Source organism: Tasmannia lanceolata, unplaced genomic scaffold, assembly GCF_043159265.1.
Source record: "Tasmannia lanceolata isolate RefF3 unplaced genomic scaffold, GAP_Taslan_0.1 ptg000023l, whole genome shotgun sequence".
In the NCBI taxonomy this organism is placed as follows: Eukaryota; Viridiplantae; Streptophyta; class Magnoliopsida; order Canellales; family Winteraceae; genus Tasmannia; species Tasmannia lanceolata.
Genome location: NW_027518700.1, coordinates 3,935,175 through 3,961,295, shown reverse-complemented (window position 1 = coordinate 3,961,295; position 26,121 = coordinate 3,935,175). Strand labels below are relative to the sequence as shown.

Below are 26,121 nucleotides of genomic sequence, written 5' to 3'. Positions count from 1 at the left end.
GATTAATTGCAAATCATTATAAGTGGATGTTAGAAACTTACCGACTTCTCCAAAAGCTTAAGCTGTTAGAGAAGGGCAGTATTTAATCTTTTTATACTTTAACACTCCCCCTCACCTGTGGCCCACTTAGCAAACACACCTTGGACCGACCATTGCATGTGGATTTTTTTTTTTACATCGGGGAGGTTTGAACTCGAGACCTTTGGCGCTGATACCATGTTAAAAACTTACCGACTTCTCCAAAAGCTTAAGCTGTTGGAGAAGGGCAGTATTTAATCTTTTTATACTTTAACAGTGGAAAAAAGGAATGAGGATTTCCTATCACCAACACAGAATAAGCACCCAACATCTGAGCTCTGCTTTTATCCCTTAAGGGTGTCAATCAACCCATGTCCATGTGTGATCCCAAGAAAAGGGATCATGGGGTTCCACAAAAGATTTGGTTGCAAGCTAAATATAAGTTTCTACCCTATACAATAACGAATTTTTGTTTTGTTTTGAATGATACAACAATGTTATTCTTCTTGTTATTTTATGCATTCAGTAGCAACAAAATTTCCCAAATTATCCCAATCAACATGTGAACAAGAGAAAAGAGAAGATCTACATTAGGAATCTGCTCATAGTTAACCAGTACTTAAATAGTGGACTAACAGGCTTCCTAGAGTGCCATTTCCAAAAAAAAAAAAAACAGGCTTACTAGAGAAAAGATAAGCTTATAATATTTTAACATCAATAGTTTTAGGCTACTGATGTTGGCACTACCGTGTTTTAATAATTGCACTAACTCACCTTGTCTTTTATTATTTAAACAGTTTTCAAAAGCTATTACAGCTCCCAAAAAGCTCTAAGAAGCCAATTAAAACAGAAAAGACAAGCTGAGATTGTGCAATTATTAAAACACAGTAGTGCTAATATCAGTTGCCTAGTTTTATTAGAGTACAATTAAATGGGGATATTTCCAAGAACCTACAGTATTTCAAGATAAAAAAGAAAGAAAAAGGCAATTACCTTCTTTGCTCGTTTAATAGCAACAACCTGGCCGTCTTGCAACTGAGCCCTGTAAACAGTACCGAAACCTCCTTCACCTAGCATAAGTGCTGGTGAAAAGTTACGAGTAGCTTTGTTAATCTGACTCATATTGAGATGTATTGATGCAACTCTACTCAATTGTGGAGATGAAGAAAATCGAGATGGACTCGGAGGTACACGAAATGGACTAGCAGGTACTCGAAGTGGACTAGCAGGTACTCGAAGTGGACTGCCGCCTGGGATCCTTTCAGAAGTAGAACTCACACCAAAAGAGGAAACTGAATCCACTGCAGCAATAAAGTTATGAAATAAGCAAGAAATACCCCTGTTTCAGATATAGGAATTGTACATAGCTGATATTTGCATGAGACAAGTGTATCTACACGATCGTGTAGATAACTTATCTACTCCATTGGCTTAAAACACAGTGGGCCCACATTGTTTCTATGAGCCAAAGCATTCATTAGATAGGCCCTCACATAGATAGGGTGTGCCCACAAAATCAGCACCTTAGGATCATCTTAACCCTTCAAACTGCGGAGGTAAAAATGGACAGATTTGTGAAGGTTTATGGCCCGTCCATTTTAACCTCCGCAAATCAAAGGGTTGGGATGATCCTATGGAGCTGATTTTTTGGGCGCACCCTATCTATGTGAGGCCTATCAAATGAATGCTTTGGATCATACAAACAATGTGGGCCCGCACTATATTTTAAGCCGATGGAGTAGATAAGTTATCTACACGATCGTGTAGATACACTTTTCTCTATTTGCATAATGGAACATGAATAAAATTGCTATCAGTAGAAAATATTCAACCAGTTTTCACTTTTCAAATCATGTCCATTGAACACAGAATAATCTGGGACGGAACAGCCAATCTAAATATGGTTTATTAAGTTCTTGTCAAGCACAACTCATTTGAAAGAGATGAATATGGATACTAGGTCTAAAGATTGTTAAGTTCTTGTCAAGTCACGCTCATGCTGAGACAGCAGCCAACTAATATGGTTGCTGCACATGGAAAACCCTAGATCTCGGGTTCTTCCACTCGTAAGCAAGGGGAGAAGAGATGATTAGGAAAAAAAATATAAGGAAGAGAAGCGGATGGACAAGAGAATTGGATCAGGTCTGTAGTACTGATACAATTTCACAAGTTTTGGAGAAGAAGAAGAAGGGAAGAACCATTTAAAAAAAAAGAAGAAGAGGGGAAGAAAAGCCATGGGGGAGAAAAGGGTGATGTCAATCTCACAATCTCCCTTCATTTATTTATTTACTTAAGTGGTTTTTACATAATACCCAAACTACCCTTCTAAACATAACAGTGTCGTTGACAATTAGCATCCTTCCTAGTGCAAGGCACCATACCCACTCATGTAGGCTTCAGCTGAATGTTGGACCTATACCCTCCCTGACTATCTATCGTGGAAGTCCATGTCTATAAGGAGAGAGAGTTAGTTCATGGTCTTTCAATCACTTGGTGGAGTTACAATCTAGTAGCCCCTCCCAAAAATTTGCAGATACTCATGTTGAAACTACAGCTTCCTAGGGAAAGTTTGGTCTCTATGGATTGGGGATTATATTTTCAACATTTATGTATCTTTACTATTACAGCTAATGGACTCGCAAAGCTAGAAAATGCTAGAAAAATATCCCACAATACTTACCTAAAGATGTAAAATAGCATAGAGAAACTATACCATCCAAACAGTAGTTTATAAGTGGTTATATCATTAAATAAATGCATCTTAATCCTAGGGCATACTATGGATTTAATGCTAATAATGAATAGATAGAAGCAGAGAGTGAGAAAGATCGATCTTATAACTAGCTGCCTTTTATATAAGCACATACAAGTATAAGACATGGAAACATTCAGCCGGTGGTCACGGGTTCGAGTCACGGAAACAGCCTCTCTGCAAAGCAGGAGTAAGGCTGCGTACATCTAGCCCTCCCCAGACCCTACAATGGTGGGAGCCTCGTGCACTGGGCCGCCCTTTTTTTATACAAGTATAAGACAATTGACAAATAATCTAGAAAGTGGGGTCATAGAATAAAGAATTTGCATAGAAAAATGAGGTATTTTAAACCATTAAAGAAGTATTAGAAGGTTGGAGTCTTTCATCAATTGTATTAAATATTCTGTGAAAACAACCACAGCTTGTACATGGAAAGCAAGACACCAATCAGTTGGGAGGTATTAGAAGTTGTGTTTTGACTGTGGAGTGGCTCTATATAGTGCTATAATTCAAGTAAGATAGTGCTATAATTCAACAGTTCTTAATGTCATAGATGAGAAACTAGATACAAATTTCAAGGGAAGAAAATAAACGTAATATGAATGCCATTTGACTCACTTGAATTTGGCTCTTTGGGAAGAGCAGCATGCGCAGTCTCTTTCCTTCTTGCATGACAGCATGGACAAATTAAAGCACAGCATAGAAGGAACATTCCTGGTATCGCTATGACCATGTTCTTTGGAACAGTAGAAAAAGAGGGATGGTGTTTTTCCTCGCTTGGTTGGCTTTTTCTTCCACGATTTTGAGTAATAGGATCATTTATTGTCAATTGTGGCAGAAGTTTTCTCCCTGCCCTCTGTTGCGACTCCTCTACAAAGGATATCATAAAAGGATTTGTAATGTACACCTTAAAAAGCAGTCATCCGAGAAGATAATCTGACTGAGAAAACAGAACCAGGATTTAAAGAGAAATGCATGTACTGTAATACCAAATACAGGGCCTCCATACCCATCCCTGACCAATAATGAAAAACATGATGACAACTGTGGTAGGAAGGTTGCCAATCAAGAAGCAGTCACATGTAAGGTTTCCAATCAAGGAGCAATCGCTCGTAAAAAGGGTGCAAATTAAGAAGCAATCATAATATCAAATCAATAATGATAGATTTGATAAGCATGGAGGAAGTTGAGTTGTATATAAAAAATAATTTCCTTCTACAGATTTATGATTAGTAGGTTTCCTATTATATTGAGGAAACATTGCACATTGCCCACCAAAGCGCATGCTGAAACCAAAACTGTAAATGTATTACTGGCATACTATATTGGTATGTGTCACATAATTACATTTATATTAATAGCATGTGAAATGTGGTGCATGTATTATATATAAATATTGATGTGAATTACATGTGAAAAGTGGTATATGTACTGAATTTATAGATATGCATGACAACGCATGTCACTAGGTGTTCGATGTAGTTAAACCATTATGGGTAGTTTTTTTTTAGTTATGTGATGGATTTTGAGTGTGTATTCGTGCTTATTCTACTCCAAACATTGAGTTAACTAGCCTTAACACTCTAGAGGTGGCAGATACATCTCCATGACCAGTGGTCGCCAACGAGTGTGGTCCCTTAACAACCCCAAAGGTGGTAGGCTTAACCCTGTGACCAGGGTTGCCAATGACTCCATAGCATCTCCCCCTATCGGGTCTATTATCATTGATTTGGGATCTTTGCCTCCTCTTGGTCTCTTGCTCTACCAATCAACTGAAGTAAATAGCTGAGCACCATCATCTACGATGAAGGATCCTGGTCCTCATTTCCACATAAATACTCATGGGATGCAAACTTGAGGTAAACTCAAGGCTAGTCGCATTTTTTACATCTAGTGATATTCCTGAAGAACCTCATACCATAAAAGAAGCCTTGGAAATCCTGGCCCGAAGCATGCTATGGAAGAAGAGATACAAGTGTTGCAAAATAATTTTATTTGGACACTCATTCCTCGACAACTTGGTAGTCCAAGTCTTGAAAACCAAGTGTAAATCTGAAGGTTCTCTTCAAATATTTAAAGTTCAGTCAATGGGTCAGTGACTCAGCGTGAAGGGATTGACTTTGAAGATATCTTTAGTTCGCTGATCAAACCTCAAACAATTCAAATAGTTCTCACATTTCCCCAAGTCAGAGATTGCCAATTCGGCAACTTGATGTCAAGAATGCTATCTTTCATGGAATGGATACCTCAAAGAATCGGTCTACATGGTGCAGTCACATGGTTTTGCTTATTCCAAGTAGTCCACTCATGTTTGTTAGCTTTCTCAGACCCTCTATTGGTCTCAAACAAGCTCCTTGAGCTTGGTTCGATCGATTTAGTCAGTTCCTTCAACATGTTAGATTTCAGTGTACTGTGCACAATCCTTCCGTTTTGTTCTCCATTCATTAGTCACGACGATAGTCATAGATGTCCAATTCAGCAACTTGATGTCAAGAAAGTTTTCTTGCACGGATACCTCAAAGAATCAGTCTACATGGAACAATAGATTGGTTTCACTCATTCCAAGTATCACACTCATTTATGTCAGCTTTCCTAGACCCTCTACGGTCTCAAACAAGCCCGTTGAGCTTTAGCCCAATCGCATCGCCTTAGTCAATTCCTTCAACATAGTAGTTTTTAGTATACTAGGCATGATCCTTCCCTTTTTTTTTCTTCATTCACCAATTGAGTTGATCTTTCTTGTTTTATATGTGGATGACATCATAATCACAGGAAGCAATGTTTCTCTTCTTGATAAACTAATTGATCATTTGGGACCAGAGTTTCCCATGAAAGATCTTGGGTCTTTACACTACTTGGAAATCAAAGTGTCCTATACACATTGAGGGGTTTTTTTTATTTTTATATTTTAGAATGAAAATACTCCATCACTGTCATTTCTCTCTCAGCCCAAATATGCCGAGGAGATTCTTTTGACGAGCCCGTATGGATACGTGTAAGGCCATTTCTACACCTTTGCCTACGAAACTTGGTACTATAGAAAATACTACATCTTTTTCTAATAGCTCTATGTATTGAACTATAGTTGGTACTTTACAATATCTGACATTGACAACCAATCGTGTATTTTGAATTTGTTTTGTATCTACTATTGTTCATATGCAATTGGTCAAGCCTATCCTCCGTTAAGTTCAAGGAACATTCAGTCGTGGGCTCTATATTCGAGATACAAGCCTTGATGTTTGTGCTTTCAGATGCAGATTGGATTGGATGTGCAATCGCGCACAGATATACTTCGAGTCATTTCATGGGCAGCAAAGAAATAACCCACCATTGCAAAGTTGAGCAATGAGGCCAATTAACAGTCTGGATATAGTTGTCGCTGAAACTTCATGGGTAAGTTTCATTCTTTGAGCATCAGATATCTTCCTGCTTTCGCCTCCTAATCTTTTTTGTGATGACCTTAGTGCTCTCTATATGACTTTAAGCCTTATCTTTCTTCCATGCTTGTACGAAGCATATAGACATTGATTACCACTTTGTCTGTGGTGTCCATTAGGGGTGGACATGGTTCGGTTCGGTTCGGTTTTTGGGTAGAACCAGAACCGAACCATCCCGTCTCGGTTCCCAAAATTTGGAACCAGAACCGAACCATTGCACCATGGAACCGAACCAGAACCAGAACCGAACTTGATCGGTTTGGTTCGGTTCTGGGTTTCCCCAACTATTGTTTTCCAGTTTTTTTTTTCTCATTCTTTTGCTGAATTTACTATAGAAAATGAACCAGAACCGAACTTGATCGGTTTGGTTCGGTTCTGGGTTTCCCCAACTATTGTTTTCCAGTTTTTTTTTTCTCATTCTTTTGCTGAATTTACTATAGAAAATGAAGCACAACATCAGCCCTATTAAATAATGGAATGCATTTCACAAATAAAATAGCATATATGAATTCAACAAAAGCTCAACTCATAAAGAACAGAGGGTCGGTTTAGGGTTGATTGTAACTCATTTTTTTTAGCAAAAGCTCAACCCAACCCAACCCAAATTGTACCCTTAACAATCAGCAGAGGGACGACACATTGTAGAAACCTCTAAAGAACAGAGGGTAAGTATCATCTTTTGGAGCACTGCCAATTTTTATTTTTTTTTGTTTTTGTGCAGCGAAGAAACAAGGGGCGGCGGAAATCACTACCCTTGGGCCTTATCTAACGTTAAAAAGGGGCAAAATCTCGCCAATGGGGGCGTGGGGAAATCATTGACCTAAAAAGGGAAGAATTTAAGATTAGGTTCGGAAATACCTTGAGGCTTGAGTTGAGCCTCTTCTTCTTCTTCTTCTCCCTCTTCCTCTTCACGGTAGAACGAGAAGGAGATGGAGAGACGAACACAACCGTGTGAACGAGAAGGAGATGGAGAGACGAACACAACCGTGTGAACTGAGTTGTGAAGGGGGGAGTAGAGGAGAGAAAAAGGGAAGGAGAGAAGCTCTAGGGTTTTTTTTCTCACCTAACTAAAGTCAAGATGTAGGGTTTTTTTCCTCTAAATGAAGAGAGAAAAAGATATCAGCAGTCCTTGCTTTTGTCATCTACACCGTTGCAAGTTCCAAGTTCAAGCAATCTATTTTCGACTTTTCATCCGTTGAGTTTTCATTTTTAATGTTTAAAATATTTAACAGGCTATTGTTTTGTACACCCATGATGTTCGGTTCAGTTCGGTTCTGGGTACCAGGGACTCAAACCAGAATCGAACCGCCAAACCATCGGTTCCCAAATTTTTGAACCAGAACCGAACCGCCCGATGTCAGAACCGAACCGAACCGAACTGAACCAAATAGGCCGGTTCGGTTCGGTTCTTCGGGTTGGAACCTGTTGAGAGAGGAGGTAGAGAAAAGAGAGAAAGTAAAGAGTGAGAGAAAAGATTGAGTTAGGGTTCTCCCCTTCACTCATGTAATATAAATAATAAAGAGTGAAGTACAAAGACAAGTATGCCCTTGGGCATTACAATAAAGACCTAAAAGACCTGTTAACACTCCCCCTCAAGCTGGAATGTAGATATCTAACATTCCTAGCTTGTTACAATTATCAACTAACTTAGCTCTACTTAGAGGCTTCGTGAACATGTCTACTAATTGATCTGTACATCTGGTAAACACGGGAGATATGTAGCCTCGCTGAATCAAATCTCTAATGAAATGACAATCCACTTCAATATGTTTGGTCCTCTCATGGAAGACTGGATTCGTAGCAATGTAAATGGCGGATTTGTTGTCACAGTATAACTGAGCTGGAGAAGAAGGAGGAAATCCAATCTCTGAAAGTAAGGAACGTAGCCACATGAGTTCCCCACTCGTATGAGACATAGCTCTATATTCTGCCTCGGCACTGGATTTAGACACGACATCTTGTTTCTTACTTCTCCATGAAACAAGATTACCTACAATAAAGGTGCAATATCCTGTAATAGACCGCCTATCAGCCGGAGATCCTGCCCAGTCTGCATCAGTGTATCCTTCAATTCTCTGGTGCCCATGCCTCTGAAATAACAACCCTTTACCCGGCGAACTCTTCAGATATCTCAATATCTGAAGTACAGCAGCCCAGTGTGAAGTGCGAGGTGAGCTCATATGCTGGCTAACAGCGCTAACTGCAAAGGTAATACCTGGACGTGTAACAGTAAGATAAATGAGCTTACCAACTAACCGTCTGTATCGCCCTGGATCTTCTAACAGTACTCCCTCCTCAGGGAGTAATTTCATATTCTGGTCCATAGGAGTTGAGGCAGGCTTGACTCCCAAACAACCTATCTCATCAAGAAGATCCAGAACATACTTCCTCTGTGAGAGGTAGATACCCCTAGTCGAATAGGCAACCTCAATGCCAAGGAAATACCGAAGACGACCCAAATCCTTAGTAGAGAACTATGTCTGAAGGAAGGATTTGAGCCTCTGAATGCCACCTGTATCGCTACCAGTGATAATGATATCATCGACATATACTATCAACAGAACACAACCAGCCTGAGACTGAAAACTGAAGACGGAGTGATCAACTGCGCACTGCTTCATGCCAAAGCGAATAAGTGTAGCACTGAGCTTCCCAAACCAGGCTCTCGGAGATTGTTTGAGACCATAAATGGATTTCCTCAAACGGCAAATAAGAGAAGATCTCTCCCCCTGAGCAACAGATCAAGGAGGTTGCTCCATATAGACCTCTTCCTCCAATCACCATGAAGAAAGGCATTATGTACATCCAACTGATGAAGATGCCAGCCATGATTCACAGCAAGGGATAGCAGGACACGGACATAAGGAATTTTCGCAACTGGTGAAAAAGTCTCGCCATAATCAATCCCATATGTCTGCGTGTACCCTTTGGCAACAAGTCGAGCCTTAAGGCGCTCAACTGTGCCATCAGGAAGGTGCTTGACTGCATAAACCCAGCGACAACCAACGGGGCGAGCACTATATGGTAGAGGGACCAAATCCCATGTCTGATTGGCCTGAAGGGCCTGCATCTCAAGATCCATAGCCGCCCGCCAGCCTTGATGATCAAGTGCCTCCTGTAGAGTCTTAGTTAGAGAAATAGAGGACAAAGACGAAACAAAACTACGAAATACAGGGGTGAGAAAGTCATAAGACACAAAAGAGGAAATGAAATGAGCAGTACTGCGAGACCGAGTGCGAGAGGCAATGGGAGAGTCAGAATGTACCTCAGAAGTGGGGATCTCCAGCTGAGATGATGATGGCTCGGGCGGGGCTGAATGAGCAACAGATTTGGTCCGACGCTGATACTGCTTCAATGGTGGAGGTAGAGGGGTTGCACAAGGCGCTGACGTCGGCATAACAGTAGAATCAACTGTAGGGGAGGAACTGGACACCGGAGGTGTAGAAACAGGGATGGGATTAGGAAGAACCGGAAGAGGAAGAACAGGAGTATGAGAGGAATCCTCCTGAAGTGTAGAGGGGGAGGGATCCAACGAGATAGACGACCAAAAAATGACTGAGTCTCAAAGAATGTAACATCCGCCGAGACAAAGGATCGTCGCAGGTGAAGGCTGTAGCAACGATAACCCTTTTGGGTCGGAGAGTAACCTAGAAAGATACACCGTTCGGCCCGAGGATCCAACTTATCTAATCCTGACCCAAGAACGTGGACAAAACAGAGACAGCCAAAAACTCGAGGTGTAAGAGGGAAAGGGTCAGAGGTAGGACGGAGAATCGAGAACGGAGAGATGCCACCAAGGACCGAAGAGGGAAGCCTATTCGCCAGGTAGCATGCTGTGAGTACAGCATCAGCCCAATAGGTCTTAGGGACCCGCATCTGAAAGAGTAGTGTCCGGGCCCCATCTAACAAGGAGCGAAGCTTCCTCTCAGCCACTCCATTCTGCTGAGAGGTATGAGCACATGAGGACTGATGAATAATGCCTCGCGAAGAGAGGAATTCCTAAAAACCATTTGAGTAAGAGAAATATTCCTTTGCATTGTCAGTGCGAAGACATTGGATAACACATGAGAATTGATTACTAACTTCAGCATAGAAATTACGAAACACAGAAAAAACTTTAGAATGATCTTTTATTAAATAAGTCCATGTCATACGTGAATAGTCATCAATAAAGACCACAAAATAGCGAAATCCAAATAAAGAGGTAGTCCTCGCAGGACCCCATACATCAGAATGAACAAGAGCAAAGGGTGTGAAAACCGACTAACAGTCCTAGAGGGAAATGGCACACGATGATGCTTCCCAAGTTCACAGGCCTCACACTGAAAAGACCTAACAGATGAAGAAGGAACGAAGGGAATCCTGCGTAAACGCTCCATATACGGGTGACCTAGACGGCAGTGCCACTGGTATGCATCGACCGAGCCATGTAGAATCGGATGGGACGGAGTGCAGTCGAGACGATAAAGGCCATCCACCTCACGGCCCGAGCCAATCGTCCTCCCAGTCGAGAGATCCTGAAAAAGACAATATGAAGGAAAAAATGAGATAGAACAATGAAGATACTTTGTTAATTGACTAACAGAAAGTAAACTGAAAGGTGACTTGGGGACACAGAGCACAGATAATAATGTAATGCCTGGTGAAGGGGAACAACTGCCAACACCAGTGATAGGAGAGGTACTTCCATCAGCAAGAGTAATAGAACGTGAAACAACATGATGAAAATCATGTAAAGATGATTGGGTACCTGTCATGTGATGAGATGCTCTCGAATCAATAATCCAGAAGCTAGAACTAGAGAGGAACGAAGCAGGAGAACGACCTGGCTGAACAAGACCAGCAGTAGGAGGGCGGCTGGTAGACCTGAAACGCTGTAGCTCATCATAGTCGGCACGAGAGACGACCATCTGATCGGTCGGAGTAGCCAGTGGTGTCTGTGAGGGGCTGTCAATAGGAGCAAGCGAATCTAAAAGGGCAAGATGTGCAGTACGGCCCTGACGAGGATATGGAGTGTGACGCAGCTCAGGATGGAGATCAAAACATGTCTCGTGATAGTGACCCTCACGCCTACAATGAGTACAATAGGGCCGAGCTCGACCTCCACGGCCACCCTCTCGGCCGCCGCCATGTCCGCCTCCGCTAGTATCGCGACCACGACCGAGACCAAAAATGCCTCCTACTCGGGAAGGGCGGTCAGCGGCTCCATAAGCAGCAGTAGTCGAGACATCCATGAGAGTAGGTACAGTAATGCCAAGTGCACACTGCTGAGCTCGTAAAAATACCTCCTGAAGAGTGGGTACAGTACCAGACCCAAGGATGTGCTGTCGAAGATGAGTGAACTCTGGTCCAAGACCCTCAAGGAAATGAACAACACGGAGCTGATCCCGCTGTCTGGCTGCCGTGGTAAGATCAGTGGTGAGAGGCATAAGAGCATCCAGCTGCTGGCAATAGAAGATAAATTGTCTGTAGTCTGTAGAATCACCGCGCCTGTGACCCATCCAGCGCGAATAAGTGTTGCAGAGACGGGCGACATTCCCCTCACCAGAATATAATGCCGCAGTGTGCTCCCATACCTTTTTGGCAGTAGGGAGATCCATCATGGTGCTAGCAATGGCAGGGGTCATACTCTGCCATAGAAGTGTACGAACAAGGGCATCATCTACATCCCAATCATCAAAGGTAGGGTCAGTCTCAGGAGGGGGATCACGACGAATAATAGAAATCTTTCGTCGGGCCTTCAGATATGTCTCCACAGCAATCTTCCAAGTCAAATAGTTGGATCCATCAAGACGGGAAGTGGTAATCGGTGGGAATGACACATCCACCGAAGACAAAGACGACGACGCAGCCTGACGCGGCTGGGAACTAGTAGCCATAGCTGGAGTACGAATAGTAGAGACCTCAATATGAGGGGTATCTTCCATAAGAGACCAGGAAGAAGACTGAAGAGGACCAACAACGAGCAAGTAGAGACAAGGATGAAGACTATAAACAAGCTAATAGACCGCGGCTTCGTGAGGACAACATATGCATAAGGGAGGCATGAGATAGCCTCACGACATAAAGACAAAGTCGAGACAACTCCGAGCCACAAACATCGCAATGATGTAAGTACAAATCCAGAACAACACCATGCGGATAGTGATCAAGCCGAACAAGAAAATCTAGGGCATAGCTATGACCCAAAAGAAGAAGAAGAGATTATGATGGATCAGATTAGGGCAAGGAAGAGTGGGAAAAGAGGGTACTATAGCGATTTACTGTAGCAGTACTGTAGCGATTCACTGTAGCGATGTACTGTAGCAGTACTGTAGCGGGTACTGTAGCAAAGAATGGAGGGGTTATGGTTAGGGGTGGAGAAGATGGAGGTGGATGTTAAGGTTAGGGTTAGGGGAAAAAGAAGGAAAGAAAAGAAAAAAAATGGCCCTAGGCCTCCATGCCCTAGAGCTCTGATACCATGTTGAGAGAAGTAGAGAAAAGAGAGAAAGTAAAGAGTGAGAGAAAAGATTGAGTTAGGGTTCTCCCCCTCACTCATGTAATATAAATAATAAAGAGTGAAGTACAAAGACAAGTATGCCCTTGGGCATTACAATAAAGACCTAAAGACCTGTTAACAGAACCGAACCATGTCCACCCCTAGTGTCCATGCAATTCTCTGCATATCTATGTTTTCCAAGCTATCATTTCCATAGTTCCAATCATGAATCGGACCAAGGGAGCCACTCTAGACATATTTTTGGCCAAGACTGGTCCTTGATATTCACAAATTATATCAAGGAGGCGGCATGAGCTCAGATTATTTGAGGGCCCAAGCCCTTCTCGTTCCTTTTGTCTCTCATCGGCTAGGGCCCAAGCCCTTCTCACTTCCTAAGCGAGAGACAAAAGGAACAAAAAGGTCTTGGGCCCTATCCAATGAGAGACTGGAAGGGCGTGGGCCCAAGCCCCTCTCACTTCAGAAGTGTTTTTGGTGTTTTGCGGGTGATAATGGAGAAGAATCGACAAAGCATTAAGTTCCTACCTGAGGATTGGAACTGCAGGAAGTGTAACTATCACAACTTTAAAAGAAGAGATTCTTGTAGGAGATGCGCGGAAAAGCGGAGGATGGCCCCTACAAAGAGAGCTACGGAACCAAAACATGAACAACTGTTTATCTGGCCGGAGAACGGCTCAACTCGGAGGATAACTGATGATGGTGATGTTAGGACTCTGGAGATTACAGGAAAAGATGTCCAAACTAGAATCGAGCTTCCCAAAACCTTTCTTATTGGACGTCTGAAAAAGGTGGAGTGGGAATTGCAAGAGGTGTGGGAGTGGGTGAAATGGTTTTGGGGTATACCGGAACTACCTGAACCATTTATTGTGAGCAAGAATGAAATCCTATTAGGATTTACTAACGAAGAGCAAGCTAATCACGTTTTTGAAAAAGGTGGAGCTAGCTCTGGTGAATTTTTATCATCCCTTTATCCTTGGCATCCGGCATTTAAAACGGGGGCAAAATCTATCTGGATTCGATTTTTTGGGATTCCGATGCATGCTTGGGCTTTCTCTACGATGGAGGCCCACGATAGTTTGTTTGGTTATGTGCTGGAGGTTCAGATGGATGCGGGAGATCCACAGTGCCTATTATATGCAAGGGCGAAAGTTTCACAACTGAATGGGCATTTCTCCTATCTGTAGTCCGCCTCAAGGTTGAAGACCTATTCTATTCTATTGGGGAAGCTGGAGAATTTGGGGAGGACGTGAAAATGGCTGCTAACGAAATCTTTGGGTGCAAGAATCATTATCCTTTTGGGAACACGGGCGCGACAAAAGATTATCATGATTGTATGGATAAGCCCAGAAATGCAAGCTATGGCACGTCCGTACATGTTATGGAATCGGAGAAGATGAGGGCATGTCCGTCGGAAATGTTGGAGAAGAAGAGGGCAACTTCGTCCGAAAAGTTTCCTATCAACGGTTCATCATCCAACGATCATCATTGGATCGCTTAAAAAATTCGAAAAGGAAAGATTCCGATCGACTATCAAAAAGATCTGATGGAAGATGGAATCAGAACCGTTCATTCAAATGCATTTATTGGGCGGGATTCTATACCACCCGTTGATTCGAATAATGGGCGAATGAAGCACACGTGGGGAAAAGATGGACACGTTAAGGGTTACGTGCTGCGGACGTCCAATGGTAACGTGGATGGGCATCGTGAGTCTAAAGCGGGAAGACAGATGTCACCCATCAGTTTACGTTGCTTGTTTGGCACATTACCAAGACTGAAAAGGCTGGACTCAAGAACAAGTGTCACTCATCGGGGAGGCTTAATGAAACGGGTGGTTTCCAGATCACCACCTCGTTGAATGGGCATCGCGACGTGTCGCGAGTTGGGATAATCAAGAAACGGATGGAGTCTCCGGATGTGCATGCAAAGAACAACACAGGCGTCTACAGTTGGTGGGGTAAGAAAGCATCATAAGTAGTATTATTGCATCAAAGGGTGAAACGGTTTCAATCGAAGGGGGTGCTTAATCGCCTGAACCAGAGAAAACATCGTATCAGCAGAAGAAAGAGAACGAATCAGAAATTTGAAGCAGAGGAAATCATTAACGAGTATATTAATCTCAAAATGAGAAAGATTGGTAGTGAGGCCGGGTCGGTTGGGCAATATTTAGTCAGAAACATGGCAGCCTCATGTCAATGTGACAGAAACCCAATCGAGGGAGGAGATCGAAGCCATATGTATTGATAATATTAATTCCGGAATCATGGCCATCCAAGAGGCGAGGGATCAGGATCCTGATGCAATGGTGGTAATTAATCCGGCCACCACCGTTGTACCATCGAAGGGTCAAAATTCGGAATCGAAAGAAAATAGTCTGGATAAAGAACTGGGCGAAAGAATTGACGCATTCTTAAAAAGGGTGGTGATATGGAAAACAGCACCAGTGAATCAAGGTCGGGTGAAATCAATGAGGAGGTAGAGATGCTGGGGATGGAGATGTTGGTAATGATTTGGGCATTATGTTTGAGGAAGATATCCAGGCCACGTGTAGAATGGTGAAGTGAAGGAAGTGGTCGATAGGGATAAACCATCATCTTCGGTTGTAAAGGGTAATGGAAGGGGAAGTCGGAAATTGAGACGGCTGCTATGATTATTAGCAGTTTATGGGTGGGGATTAAAAGTATGTTGAATCAAGAAGATAGTCTTTTGGAATATCAGGGGCTTGAGATCTGAGAGAAAAAAAGGTTAAAGATTTGTGTAAAACTAGAAGACCTGAAGTGTTGATTATAATTGAGTCTAAGATTATGGGTGTAACAGATCAGCTAATAAATGACGTATGAGGAAGGTCTAACAGACAGTGGATGGCGAAAGAGGCACTTGGGTCGGCAGGGGGCATCATCATTATATGGAAGGATGACACACTTGCTATGGTGGAGTATGAAGAAGGAAGGTATTCTGTGTCGATTCGATTCGATTTGATTATCTCCTTTCTAATGTCCAAGGGTGTCTTACTGCTGTATATGGACATGTAAGGGCCAGAGAAAGAAAGAATTTATGGCGCGAATTAAATAGTTGCCGGGAAAGATTTACAGGCCTGTGGATCGTTGGTGGTGACTTTAATACGGTTCAATTCCAGGAAGAAAAGTACCCGACTGGGCGGATCAATACCAGTATGCGCAAGCTATCTGATTTCATTTTGGGTAACGAACTATCGGATCTCCGTTTGGAAGGAGCCAGGTACACTTGGACAAATAATCAAGACCGATTGGTGCTCTGCAGATTGGACAGAATATTAATTTCCCGGGAATGGGAGGCATTATTTCCGAGAATTTCACAAAGGGCGCTACCAAGGCCAATCTCGGACCATGATCCTCTATTGGGTCTTCGAACGAGTCAACCTTGTCATCTGACTATTGACCAGAGCGGGACTGATAGGGGCAGTGGAGGTCTTTTCAACGAATCACGAATAAGCGCTGTGGAATTAGCAGAATTTTCATGCGGCCCCCGCCCTTCCCGCTTTGATATGGCTCTATGTGAAGTGGAGAGCTTTGAGGCGAAAATTAAGGAGTGGTGGAGCGAGAAGGTGTTCTTGGGATGGCATGGGTTTGTGTTTGGGCAGCAGAAAAACTCAAATACCTAAAATCTCGAATCCTTGATTGAGCGAAAATGGAGAGAGAAAACAGAGAGCAAATCAAAGCCGAAAATTTATCAAAATTAAATGAGTTGGAAAACTTGGAAGCGGAACACCCTCTTGGGGATGTAGAAAGGCAGACCCGGATTGATTTGAAAGTATCTTACGAGGAAATCATTCGAAGGGAGGAAAACAGTTGGCGTCAAAAATCCCGTGTATCGTGGCTTAAAGAGGGGGATAACAACACTAGATTTTTCCACAAAATTGCATCTGCCCGCGGTCGAATCAATCATATCAATTCCCTGGTTATTGATGATGTTCTGGTCGAGGATCCACTGGCCATCCGAAGAGCTATTATTGTGAACTACTATCAGAAGTTGTATTTGAAAACTCACGGCTGGCGTCCAAAACCGACGGGACTACATTTCAATGCTCTATCTGTAGAGAAAAGGGAATGGCTAGAAAGGGGTTTTTCGATGGAAGAGGTGGAAGAAGCACTTCATTCTATGAAGAAAGACCGGGCTCCTGGCCCGGACGGCTTCTCAATGGGATTTTATTGCAGATATTGGGAGGTGAATAAAGATGAGGTACTGGGTGGTTACATAAACGAGTTTCATCAGAGGGGCAAAATTAACATTGGGAGTAATTCCACATTCATTACTTTGATTCCGAAAAAAGATGGAGCGGTTGAATTGAAAGATTACCGACCGATCAGTCTGGTTTGTAGCATGTATAAAATTCTATCCAAGTGTATTGGCCACTAGACTCGCAACGGTAATGGGTGATATTATCTCCAAATATCATGGGGCGTTTGTGAGCAAGCGCCAAATACTGGATGGTATTCTTATCGCGAATAAGATACTGGATTCTACAAGCCGGGCAGGGGGGTATTGTGATTCGAATGGACCTGGAAAAGGCTTATGATCATGTAGATTGGCAATTTCTGGATTATATACAATTACGGATGGGGTTCGGAGATAAGTGGAGGGGATAGATGAATGAGTGTATCTCTTCTGCCTATTTTTCTATTTTAATTAATGGGTCTCCGGAAGGATTCTTCCGCAGTTCTCGTGGTCTCCGTCAGGGTGATCCATTATCCCCTTATCTATTCATCACGGCGGCGGAGGTCTTAAGTCTCCTCATTTCCAAGGCGGAGCAAAAAGGATATCTCTTGGGATTGTCACCGAGCTCGTCGTCCCCCCCCCCCCCCCCCCCTCTCCTTCGAATGGACCTGGAAAAGGCTTATGATCATGTAGATTGGCAATTTCCGGATTACATACAATTACGAATGGGATTCGGAGATAAGTGGAGGGGATGGATGAAGGAATGTATCTCTTCTGCCTATATTTCCATTTTAATCAATGGGTCTCCGGAGGGATTCTTCCGCAGTTCTCGTGGTCTTCGTCAGGGTGATCAATTATCCCCTTATCTATTCATCATGGTGGCGGAGGTCTTAAGTCTCCTCATTTCCAAGGCGGAGCAAAAAGGATATATCTTGGGATTGTCACCGAGCTCGTCGTCTTCCCCCCCCCCCCCCCCCCCCGCGCGATCTCACTCTTGCAATTCGCGGATGATACCCTTTTGCATTTGGAAGATGGTATTGCTAGTATGACTAATATCAAACGCATTTTATGGTGGTTTGAGATCCTGTCGGGCCTAAAAATAAACTTTTCTAAGAGTGTGGTCGCTGGAATCAATATGGAAGAACCGTCGGTAAGGGACCATGCCATGATTCTTGGTTGTTTAGCGGATCAAGCACCTGCTGAAGTGGAAATCTGTGTGCAGAAGTCGGAGAAATGGCGGGCTACGTATCGGCAATATTAAACTCCGTAACATCACCCTAATGGGGGCATGGTTATGGAGATTCGGGGTCGAAAAGGAGGCGCTTTGGCATATATTAATTAGAGATAAATATGGTTGTGGATGGGGGGAATGGAATTGTAATGGCCCTAGCTCGGGGCGCGGATCCAGTGTATGGAAACCTGTATGTAATTCTCGGTCAATGTTTTTGCCATTTGTGCAATTTAAGGCGGGAACGAGGGACCTAGTCAGATTCTGGATAGATCTCTAGGCAGGGGATAGATTGCTAGAAGATGCTTACCCGGACCAATTTCGGCTTTCGATCGATCCTCAAGCGCGCATCTGTGATTACTTAATGAGGGGCGAAGGCCACGGGATCCAATTTTGGGACATTCGCCTCCGTCGTGACTTGAAGGACGATGAGATTGGAAGCTTGGAAGCTCTCCTCCGCATGTTATCTAACCGGTATTTATCCTCCATCTCCCCCGACGAATGGGTTTGGTCTCCTGACTCACATGGGGGTTTTCTGTTCGGTCATTTTTTCGCCAACTAAATGGTGCCGACAACCCGATATTTCCTCAATCCCGCATCTGGAGCACGATTCCACCGCCTCGGATTACCGCCTTCGCTTGGACTGTTGGTCATATGTGTATTAATACTTGCGACCGGCTCAAACGTCAGGGCGTCCAACTTGCTAACTGGTGTGTGTTGTGCCATTGTAGTGAGGAATCCATGAACCATCTATTTGTCACATGTTTGTTTGCGCACCGGGTTTGGATGGCTCTGTTTTGAAGGCTTTTGGTATCGACTGGGTGCTCCAAGACAATATCTCCAACATATTATTAAATTGGAATGGCGCTTTTAGCGGTTGGATGGGCCAATCTATGTGGAAGGCATTCCCTTACGCTGTCATTAGGCACTTATGGGCTGAACGTAATCGTCGCATTTTTTAGAATAAGTGCAAATCTTGGATCCTGGACATTCGAATATCTATTATTTCATGGTCTCGCGCTAAATCTGGTATTCCTTACCCTATGGGGGTAATTCTCTGCCAATGGGGTACAGTTATCTCCGAAAGAAGAACTGCTAACCGTATCATGCCGAAATGGGAACCCCCTCCCGAGGGCTGGTTCAAACTTAGCCTCGATGGCAGTTCGTTTGGGAATCCGGGCAGAGCCAGCAATGGGGGGTCATTAGGGATGCCGATGGAATCATTGTCATGACATATTCTGGACCGATTGGCATTTGTGACGCAGATAAAGCTGAGGCCAGGGCTCTTTTGTTTGGTCTGAAATGGTTTGTTCAAAATAATTTGGGGCCTATTATTATCGAAGGGGATTCGACTAACGCAATTGCATGGGCTTCTGGTCGCTCATCAGGTCCATGGAAATTGCAGAGCGTGCTTGAAGAGTGCCGTGACCTCATTAGTCATTAGGGTGATCAATCCCCTGTTGGAACACAGGCGGAGATCGGCAAATGACTTGGCAGATTCTTTGGCCAACAAGGGTGTCGACATCACTGAAACTCTGGTTATTTCTTTCATCGAGGGGGTGTAATTCATTTCTCTTTGGGGACCTCTTGTCCCCCTGTTTGTATCTTTGTTCATATTAATAAATTTTCGTTACCTTTCAAAAAAAAATTACCACTTTGTCTGTGACAAAGAAGCACAAGAACAATTACTAAGTCTGTTCGCTCGTCGGGATATTTTCACAAAGCCATTATCCAAGGAAGTGTTTCAAGGGCCTCTTTTCAAGCTCAGCATTCAAACTCCTTCAATCCTCAACTTGAGGAGTAATGAGGAACATAATGACAACCACCCTTGTAAGGTTGCTAATTATGAAGTAATTGCCAATTAATAAGAAATCACATGTAAGAAGGTTTCCAATCAAAGAGCAAGCACTCATAAGAAGGTTGCCAATCAAGAATCAATCACTAAATCAAATAATGATAGATTTGAAAGACACGGATGAAGTTGAGTTGTATACAACAAGCAGTTCCCATATATCGGTCTATGCTTATCAGGTTTCCTATTTTATTTAGGAATCATTGTACATTGACTAGAAGCAACCAAAATCATTAGGGTTTGTAGATTTGAGAATTCTATTTATACAAACTTACAACTCCAAATGAAGGAAATGGCTGAGAGAGTTATCCCATTCTGAAATCATTACCCTAGATTTCTATAACCAAGGCATAAGTTAGACAGTATTAAAGTGAGCAAACATGATGTCATACCTTTAGAAACAGGAAGTTCCAAACCACAATATTTCCTCCCAAATCTTCCCCAATCTTCCAGCTCAGAATCGCAGAAACGCAAATTCAAGAAATAAAATTCCAGAGCTTTGCAGAAGAAAATATTGTCTACTGAATTTTTATTCACATAAAACAATCTGCCCCCACCCGATGACAGCGTAGAGGAGAGCCATTCCGTCCTGCAATCCTTCGATCCCACAACGAATCCAGGCAATTCTGATAACAATAGCATCAACAGTCCCAAAACGAATACAGCCATTCTCATCGGATTAACAAGATGAAAACTTCATGAATCCTCTCCTAAGAACCAAACATTCAATACACAGGAATCTCCACAGAGAAACCCGAAAGGAGAAAGCGCCAAAACACGGATAACGGCTCAATTGCAGACCAGTATAGTAAAATCAAGCGAAATCATCGGTACCCAATACACCAAACCAACAAACCAGTGAAACCCAGATGACAGAAAACCAACTGAAACTAAAAAACAAAAGAATCTAAGACGGGTATATTCCAAATACAAAATTTGGAAACCCTAGAATTGAAAGCACGGATCACGTCTCAATTGCAGACCAGTATTGCAAAATCATCGGTACCCAGTAAGCCAAACTGACAGACGAGTAAAACCCAAATGACAGAAAACCAACTGAAAGTAAAAAAAAACAGAAGAATCTAAGAGGGTGTATTCCAAATACAAAAGTTTGAAACCCTAAAATTGAAACCCTAGAAGGAGAACATAATAGAGCAATAAAAGAGAAGATTGTAGGAAGAGAAGTGACCTGATGACCGGAGGCTGACCGGTACAGATGAGGTGGGAGTGGGAGAAAGAGTCGGTGGGGGTTGAGGCAGAGAAGCATCAGAGAAGGGAACAAAGGCTGGCTAATGTAAACCCTACCCATCTCCATCAGCCCCCTTATAAAAAAGAAAACAACAGCGGGAGAAAAATATTTGACCGTTAGGGTATAGCCGTAGAAGAAGATTCCTGGAAGAGTCTCTTTAAGGTTACCCGCACGAAAAGATGAAATGGAGAAAGATCTGGTAGTCATGAGGTCTACCAAATCAGATAAAAGAAAAGAGATGCACGAAATGAAGGGTTTTAGAAGAAAAAAAAGGAAATGATATCAGCACAACCATATTTGAATAGTTGCACGGTCCCAGCTTGTCTTTTCTTTTCTTTTTCTAATCGGTTAACCGTATGGATGCCAGAATTTTTTTGGTTCTTGGGACTTTTGTGGAATTTCCGCAGGGAACCTACGTTTGGTTGCTAGTTATATAGTGGGCAAAAAAGAATCCCACAAACCAAAATAACCCCGCACGAAACCCAAAACTGGAAAAAAAAAATCCCAGGAACCAAAATAATCCCGGACGAAATCCGAGGAACCAAAATAACCAAAAGAATAACTTTTTTCTTCCCAACAGTTCAAGCAACCAAACAAAATGGGACTTTTATTTTACCAGGATATTTCCAGGGGGTTTTTTTCCCACCAATCTCTCAGGAAGCTTTTTGTTCCACAAAAGTCCCAAGAACCAAAATAATTCTAGCATCCAAACGGAGATGATCTCTAGTAAACCTTTTGACAGCTCTTTAAATACTAAAGCACGAGATGCTTTAGTGGAAATATCAAAACATGATAGCACTGATACCATTTCCCTAAAATTGTACCGTATAGCGCCCCAAAAATCATTATATTACAAGCTATCTATTAGTTGGGCCAGAATGTAAATAGGGTGAGCCCTAAAAACCATTCCCTTATGATGATCCTAAACCTCCATTCTTTAGAGGGACAAAGGATTGTACATTATGGAAACGTGTATTGATCACAGGGTTAGTATCATTCTATGGAGATGTCTATGGGTTACAACCTATATACGTTGTCGCCCAACGGATGGACGGTTTGGATCATATAATGAAGTGGGGTCGCAATGTACCTTTTGAAAAATAGTGGAATATACGGCCATGCACCATATAAAATCTCGTATAAGTGAGTTTTTATATGCCGTGTGCTCGTATGAAGTCCGGTATTGATAATATTAAAAAAAAAATGAACAGTGCTACCCATTTCTTTGGTTGATCCAATCCGTTCTTTCGTTGAGCTACAAAGTAAATAGGTTGCAACCCGTAAATATCTCTCCATAGAATGATCCTAATCCTCAGTTCTATAGAGGCTTCTGTAATATGTAGTCCTCTATAGATCGGAGGGTTAGGATTATCCTATAAAAATGACCTACGAGGTACAGCTTATTTATGTTGTGGCCTAACAAATGAAGGGTTTGGATCATCTTATCAAGTGGGCCCCGCTTTTTCTTTTCTTTTTTGAAAATAGTCCACAGGCAAACACCATTTAAAATCTCTAGACGGGTGAATTTTTCGTACTCTGTGAGAGTGAAGCCCAGCATTGTTCAAAAAGTACTATGGGCCCACTTCCAAACTCATTGAAATCTCCATAGAATGATCCTAACCCTCAGATCTATAGAGGTTTCAATAATGTGCAATCTCTCTACATACCAAAGGGATCATCCTATTGAAATGATCTATGGGCATAGCTTATTTACGTTGTGGCCCATCGAATGTACGGTTTGCATCATCCCAGGGGCGATGCTATAAATTTTGCACAAGGGGGGCAAAAATTATAGTAATTTTTTTTCTCCAAACAAAAGAAAGTACTATTATAGTTTCCAAAAAAAAAACCCTCATATGTTCATTGTTATATATTTTTTTAGAAGGAAGGGATATAAAAATGGTAAAATTAAAATTTTAAACTTATTTTGTACTCGGGATTCTATATTCGCCAGAATACGCTTTGTTGGTTTGCCCTTCTCTAACTACGATTAATACATTGGCAAAAAAATCAGTCTAAATAGTCGGCCATGCTCCATTCTTTAATACGCCTTTCTCGTTATATCGTTATTCTTGACTGGCATTGACGGAGTAAATATGGTTACTTGAGACTTCTATATTATCACGTGTCAACTTGTTGGGGTTTATTTGAGTCAACAAAAAAAAAAACCCCTCTCTAACGAGATTATATATGGTGGCCGCCAAGCATCGTTTGGCTGATCCAAACCATTACTTTTGGGGCCTTACGTAGATGTAGATAGGGTGAATCCCAAAAATATTTATCCATACTGTTCATCCGAACCCTCACCCTCTGTTATGTACAGATTTCTATATTGTACCGTCAATTTTAAACCTCAATAAATTGGAGGGTTAGGATCATCCAATGGAGAAGATATTTTGGGGCACATCTTATATACATTAGGGCCCAACAAATGAACGGTTTGGATCACCCAAATAATGTGGGCCTTGGCTGCACCCTCATACATGACCGGCCATCATATAATCTCCTTCTCTGAAAGATGTCTCTCAAGGGATCTGAGACCTTTCAATTAAATTGAGTGCAAATATTAGATTATGCGTGTGTGTCCTATTAATACACTTTGATTTAGGAATCACAGGTGAAAAAATCATCTCCATAGGATGATCCTAACCCTCTAATATGTAGATAAATTACATTTAGAATTATCTATAGATTGAAGAGTTAGGATCATCCAATGGAGATGATTTGATGAGCAAGGGTGCAACAAATCAATGGTTTTGATTGTGAGGAAAATGCCGACCATTTAGGATTCTATTGATGGTATTTAAGAGACGGATTTATTTCGAAATCAATGCCAGCCTGTCAGTTTTACCGTCAAGAGTAGATGGGCTATTTTTTTGCCGATGTATTAATTGTAGTTTTAGAAGGGAAAGCCAGCAAGGCACATTATGGCCATAGAGTCCTGATTAGCTTCATATTGTCCCCCTTCCCTATTGGCTAATAGAGTTCCGAAACACTGGACTTCCTCTTATATTTTTTTCCCAAAAAATTAAGAGGGGCAATTGTCCCCCTTCCCTTTCATGTGCCATCGCCCTTGCATCATCCTATGAAGTGGGCCCACTATACTTTTTGAAAAATACTGGACTTCACGCTCACAAAGCATGTATAAATCTCTGGATAAGTAATCCGCGGGCTACAGTAAGAAGTTTAAGTAGGTGGGTTAACTTTACCCAACGTGGATTACTACTATCCATTCGGCCTACACGACAACATTTTGTTTGTAGTTGACATTTGTGAGGTTATGGTGGTGCCGATCGGAATATTCTTCCCTCTGTCAATAGTGCCAACTGGCATTATAAACACCACAATAATCCTCATTTAGTGTATTCTTTGGTTTCTCTTTGCAGAATTGTTTAGAGAAATGATATCGGCACTACCCTGATTTAATAACTGCACTTACTCAGTTTGTCTTTTCTTTTTAATTGGCTTTTCAAAGCTTTTTGATAACCTTTGACAGCTTGTGCACAACTGAGTTTGTGCAGTTATTAAAACATGGTTGTGCTGATATCATTTCCCAATTGTTACAACCAATATTTTTTTAAAGTACAGCAGGGCCCACTTTATATGATGATCGAAACCGTTCATTTGTTGGGACCCAACGTAGATACCAATATAGGCTCTGCCCTGTAGATCATCTCGATGATGCTAACCCTCCATCTATGGAGGTTTCTACTACGTGAAGTCTTTCTATAGATTGGAGGGTTAGGATCATCCTATGGAAATAATATATGTCAAACAGATTATGTATATTATGGTCGAACAAATGAACGGTTTGGATCTTCCTTTGAAGTAAGCCCCATTGTACTTCTCAAAAAATACTAGACTTACGCACGCACACACCATATAAAATCTCCTTCTTGCGAGGGTGGGATCAAAGTCTCTTGTCATTTCACTGGGTCACACTGCTTTGACTAATGACAAGAGCCCATGGAATTATTTATTATTGGGCCGTTGATAATTTTGTATTAGTAATCTAATCTATCTAATCAAATCTAATCAAATCTAATCTTCTAACTATAATATAATATAATATAAAGATAATATAATATAAATATAATATAAAGGCAAAATGATGGGTTAAGTTCTTCCACCCATTGCTGTTATTTCCGCTTGTGTCCCACTGCCATAATTCTAATTGTATCTGTGGACCCCGATCCGAGAGAGGCGGGGGACGAGCCCCCGAGAAGTCTCTGGAATCATCCATGTGAAGGAGAGCTCTACCAAGGATCTCCCAACAAAGAATGAGCACAGCATGAGTGGGGATGAAAGGTGAGATACCTCTTGATTCAGGGACTAGCCCGGATTCGGGACGTACCTTAAAAAAAAAGAGTTGTCATCCAAGAAAGTGGGCTCTAGATCTCATACTATGCTCTGTTGCAACGGATAACCAGAGATATAAAGAAGGTTCGTGCCTGGTTACGAATTTGGAAGGTCCGAAGAGCACATCATCCGCCCAAGTGCAAACATCTGGTCTCTTATGCCATTTATATATTAATTTTGAAGAGTTTTGGGCGAAAGTCATGTAAAATGGGAACATATATCTCCGAGAAGACGTCTACCTGATCATGTATGTTTCGGAGATGAATAATAAGCACACACAAAATAAATGAGAGAAGTGTTACATAGGAATAGCTAGGTTATGAGTGTCATACCTAATTGGTGTCTAAATTCTGGTGTACAAACACATGCATGCTACAGCTAAAGGTATAAGGTTTGTACATAAAAGTAAGAAAACATAACAAAACACATATCACGACTTGGCTCTACACCCGACTCGACACGACAAACCCTAAAACTCTAATGCAATATTTGACTCGGACCAGAATGGCCATCCATCCTGGCTGCTCTACGTA

General features: G+C 42.1%; 2 protein-coding genes across 2 annotated transcripts in view; both read right to left on the bottom strand.

Moving 5' to 3' along the window:
• LOC143856768 (calmodulin-binding receptor-like cytoplasmic kinase 3) overlaps nt 1-21,150 on the bottom strand; it is a 29,073-nt gene extending 7,923 nt beyond the window's left edge. The window contains exons 1-3 of the mRNA XM_077367042.1: nt 20,373-21,150; nt 3,389-3,640; nt 1,012-1,319 (exon numbers count right to left, since the gene is read on the bottom strand). Coding sequence (XP_077223157.1) covers nt 1,012-1,319; nt 3,389-3,640; nt 20,373-20,655 — 843 coding nt within the window. The 5' untranslated portion in view covers nt 20,656-21,150. The remainder of the gene's footprint in view (nt 1-1,011; nt 1,320-3,388; nt 3,641-20,372) is intronic.
• Nucleotides 10,328-13,065, bottom strand: LOC143856769 (uncharacterized). Its single transcript, XM_077367043.1, has 2 exons — nt 10,961-13,065; nt 10,328-10,727 (listed from the first exon to the last, which is right to left on the bottom strand). The coding sequence occupies exons 1-2, from the start codon at nt 12,135-12,137 to the stop codon at nt 10,690-10,692; spliced, it is 1,215 nt and encodes a 404-aa protein (XP_077223158.1). The 5' UTR covers nt 12,138-13,065; the 3' UTR covers nt 10,328-10,689.
• Nucleotides 21,151-26,121: the final 4,971 nt, after the last annotated feature.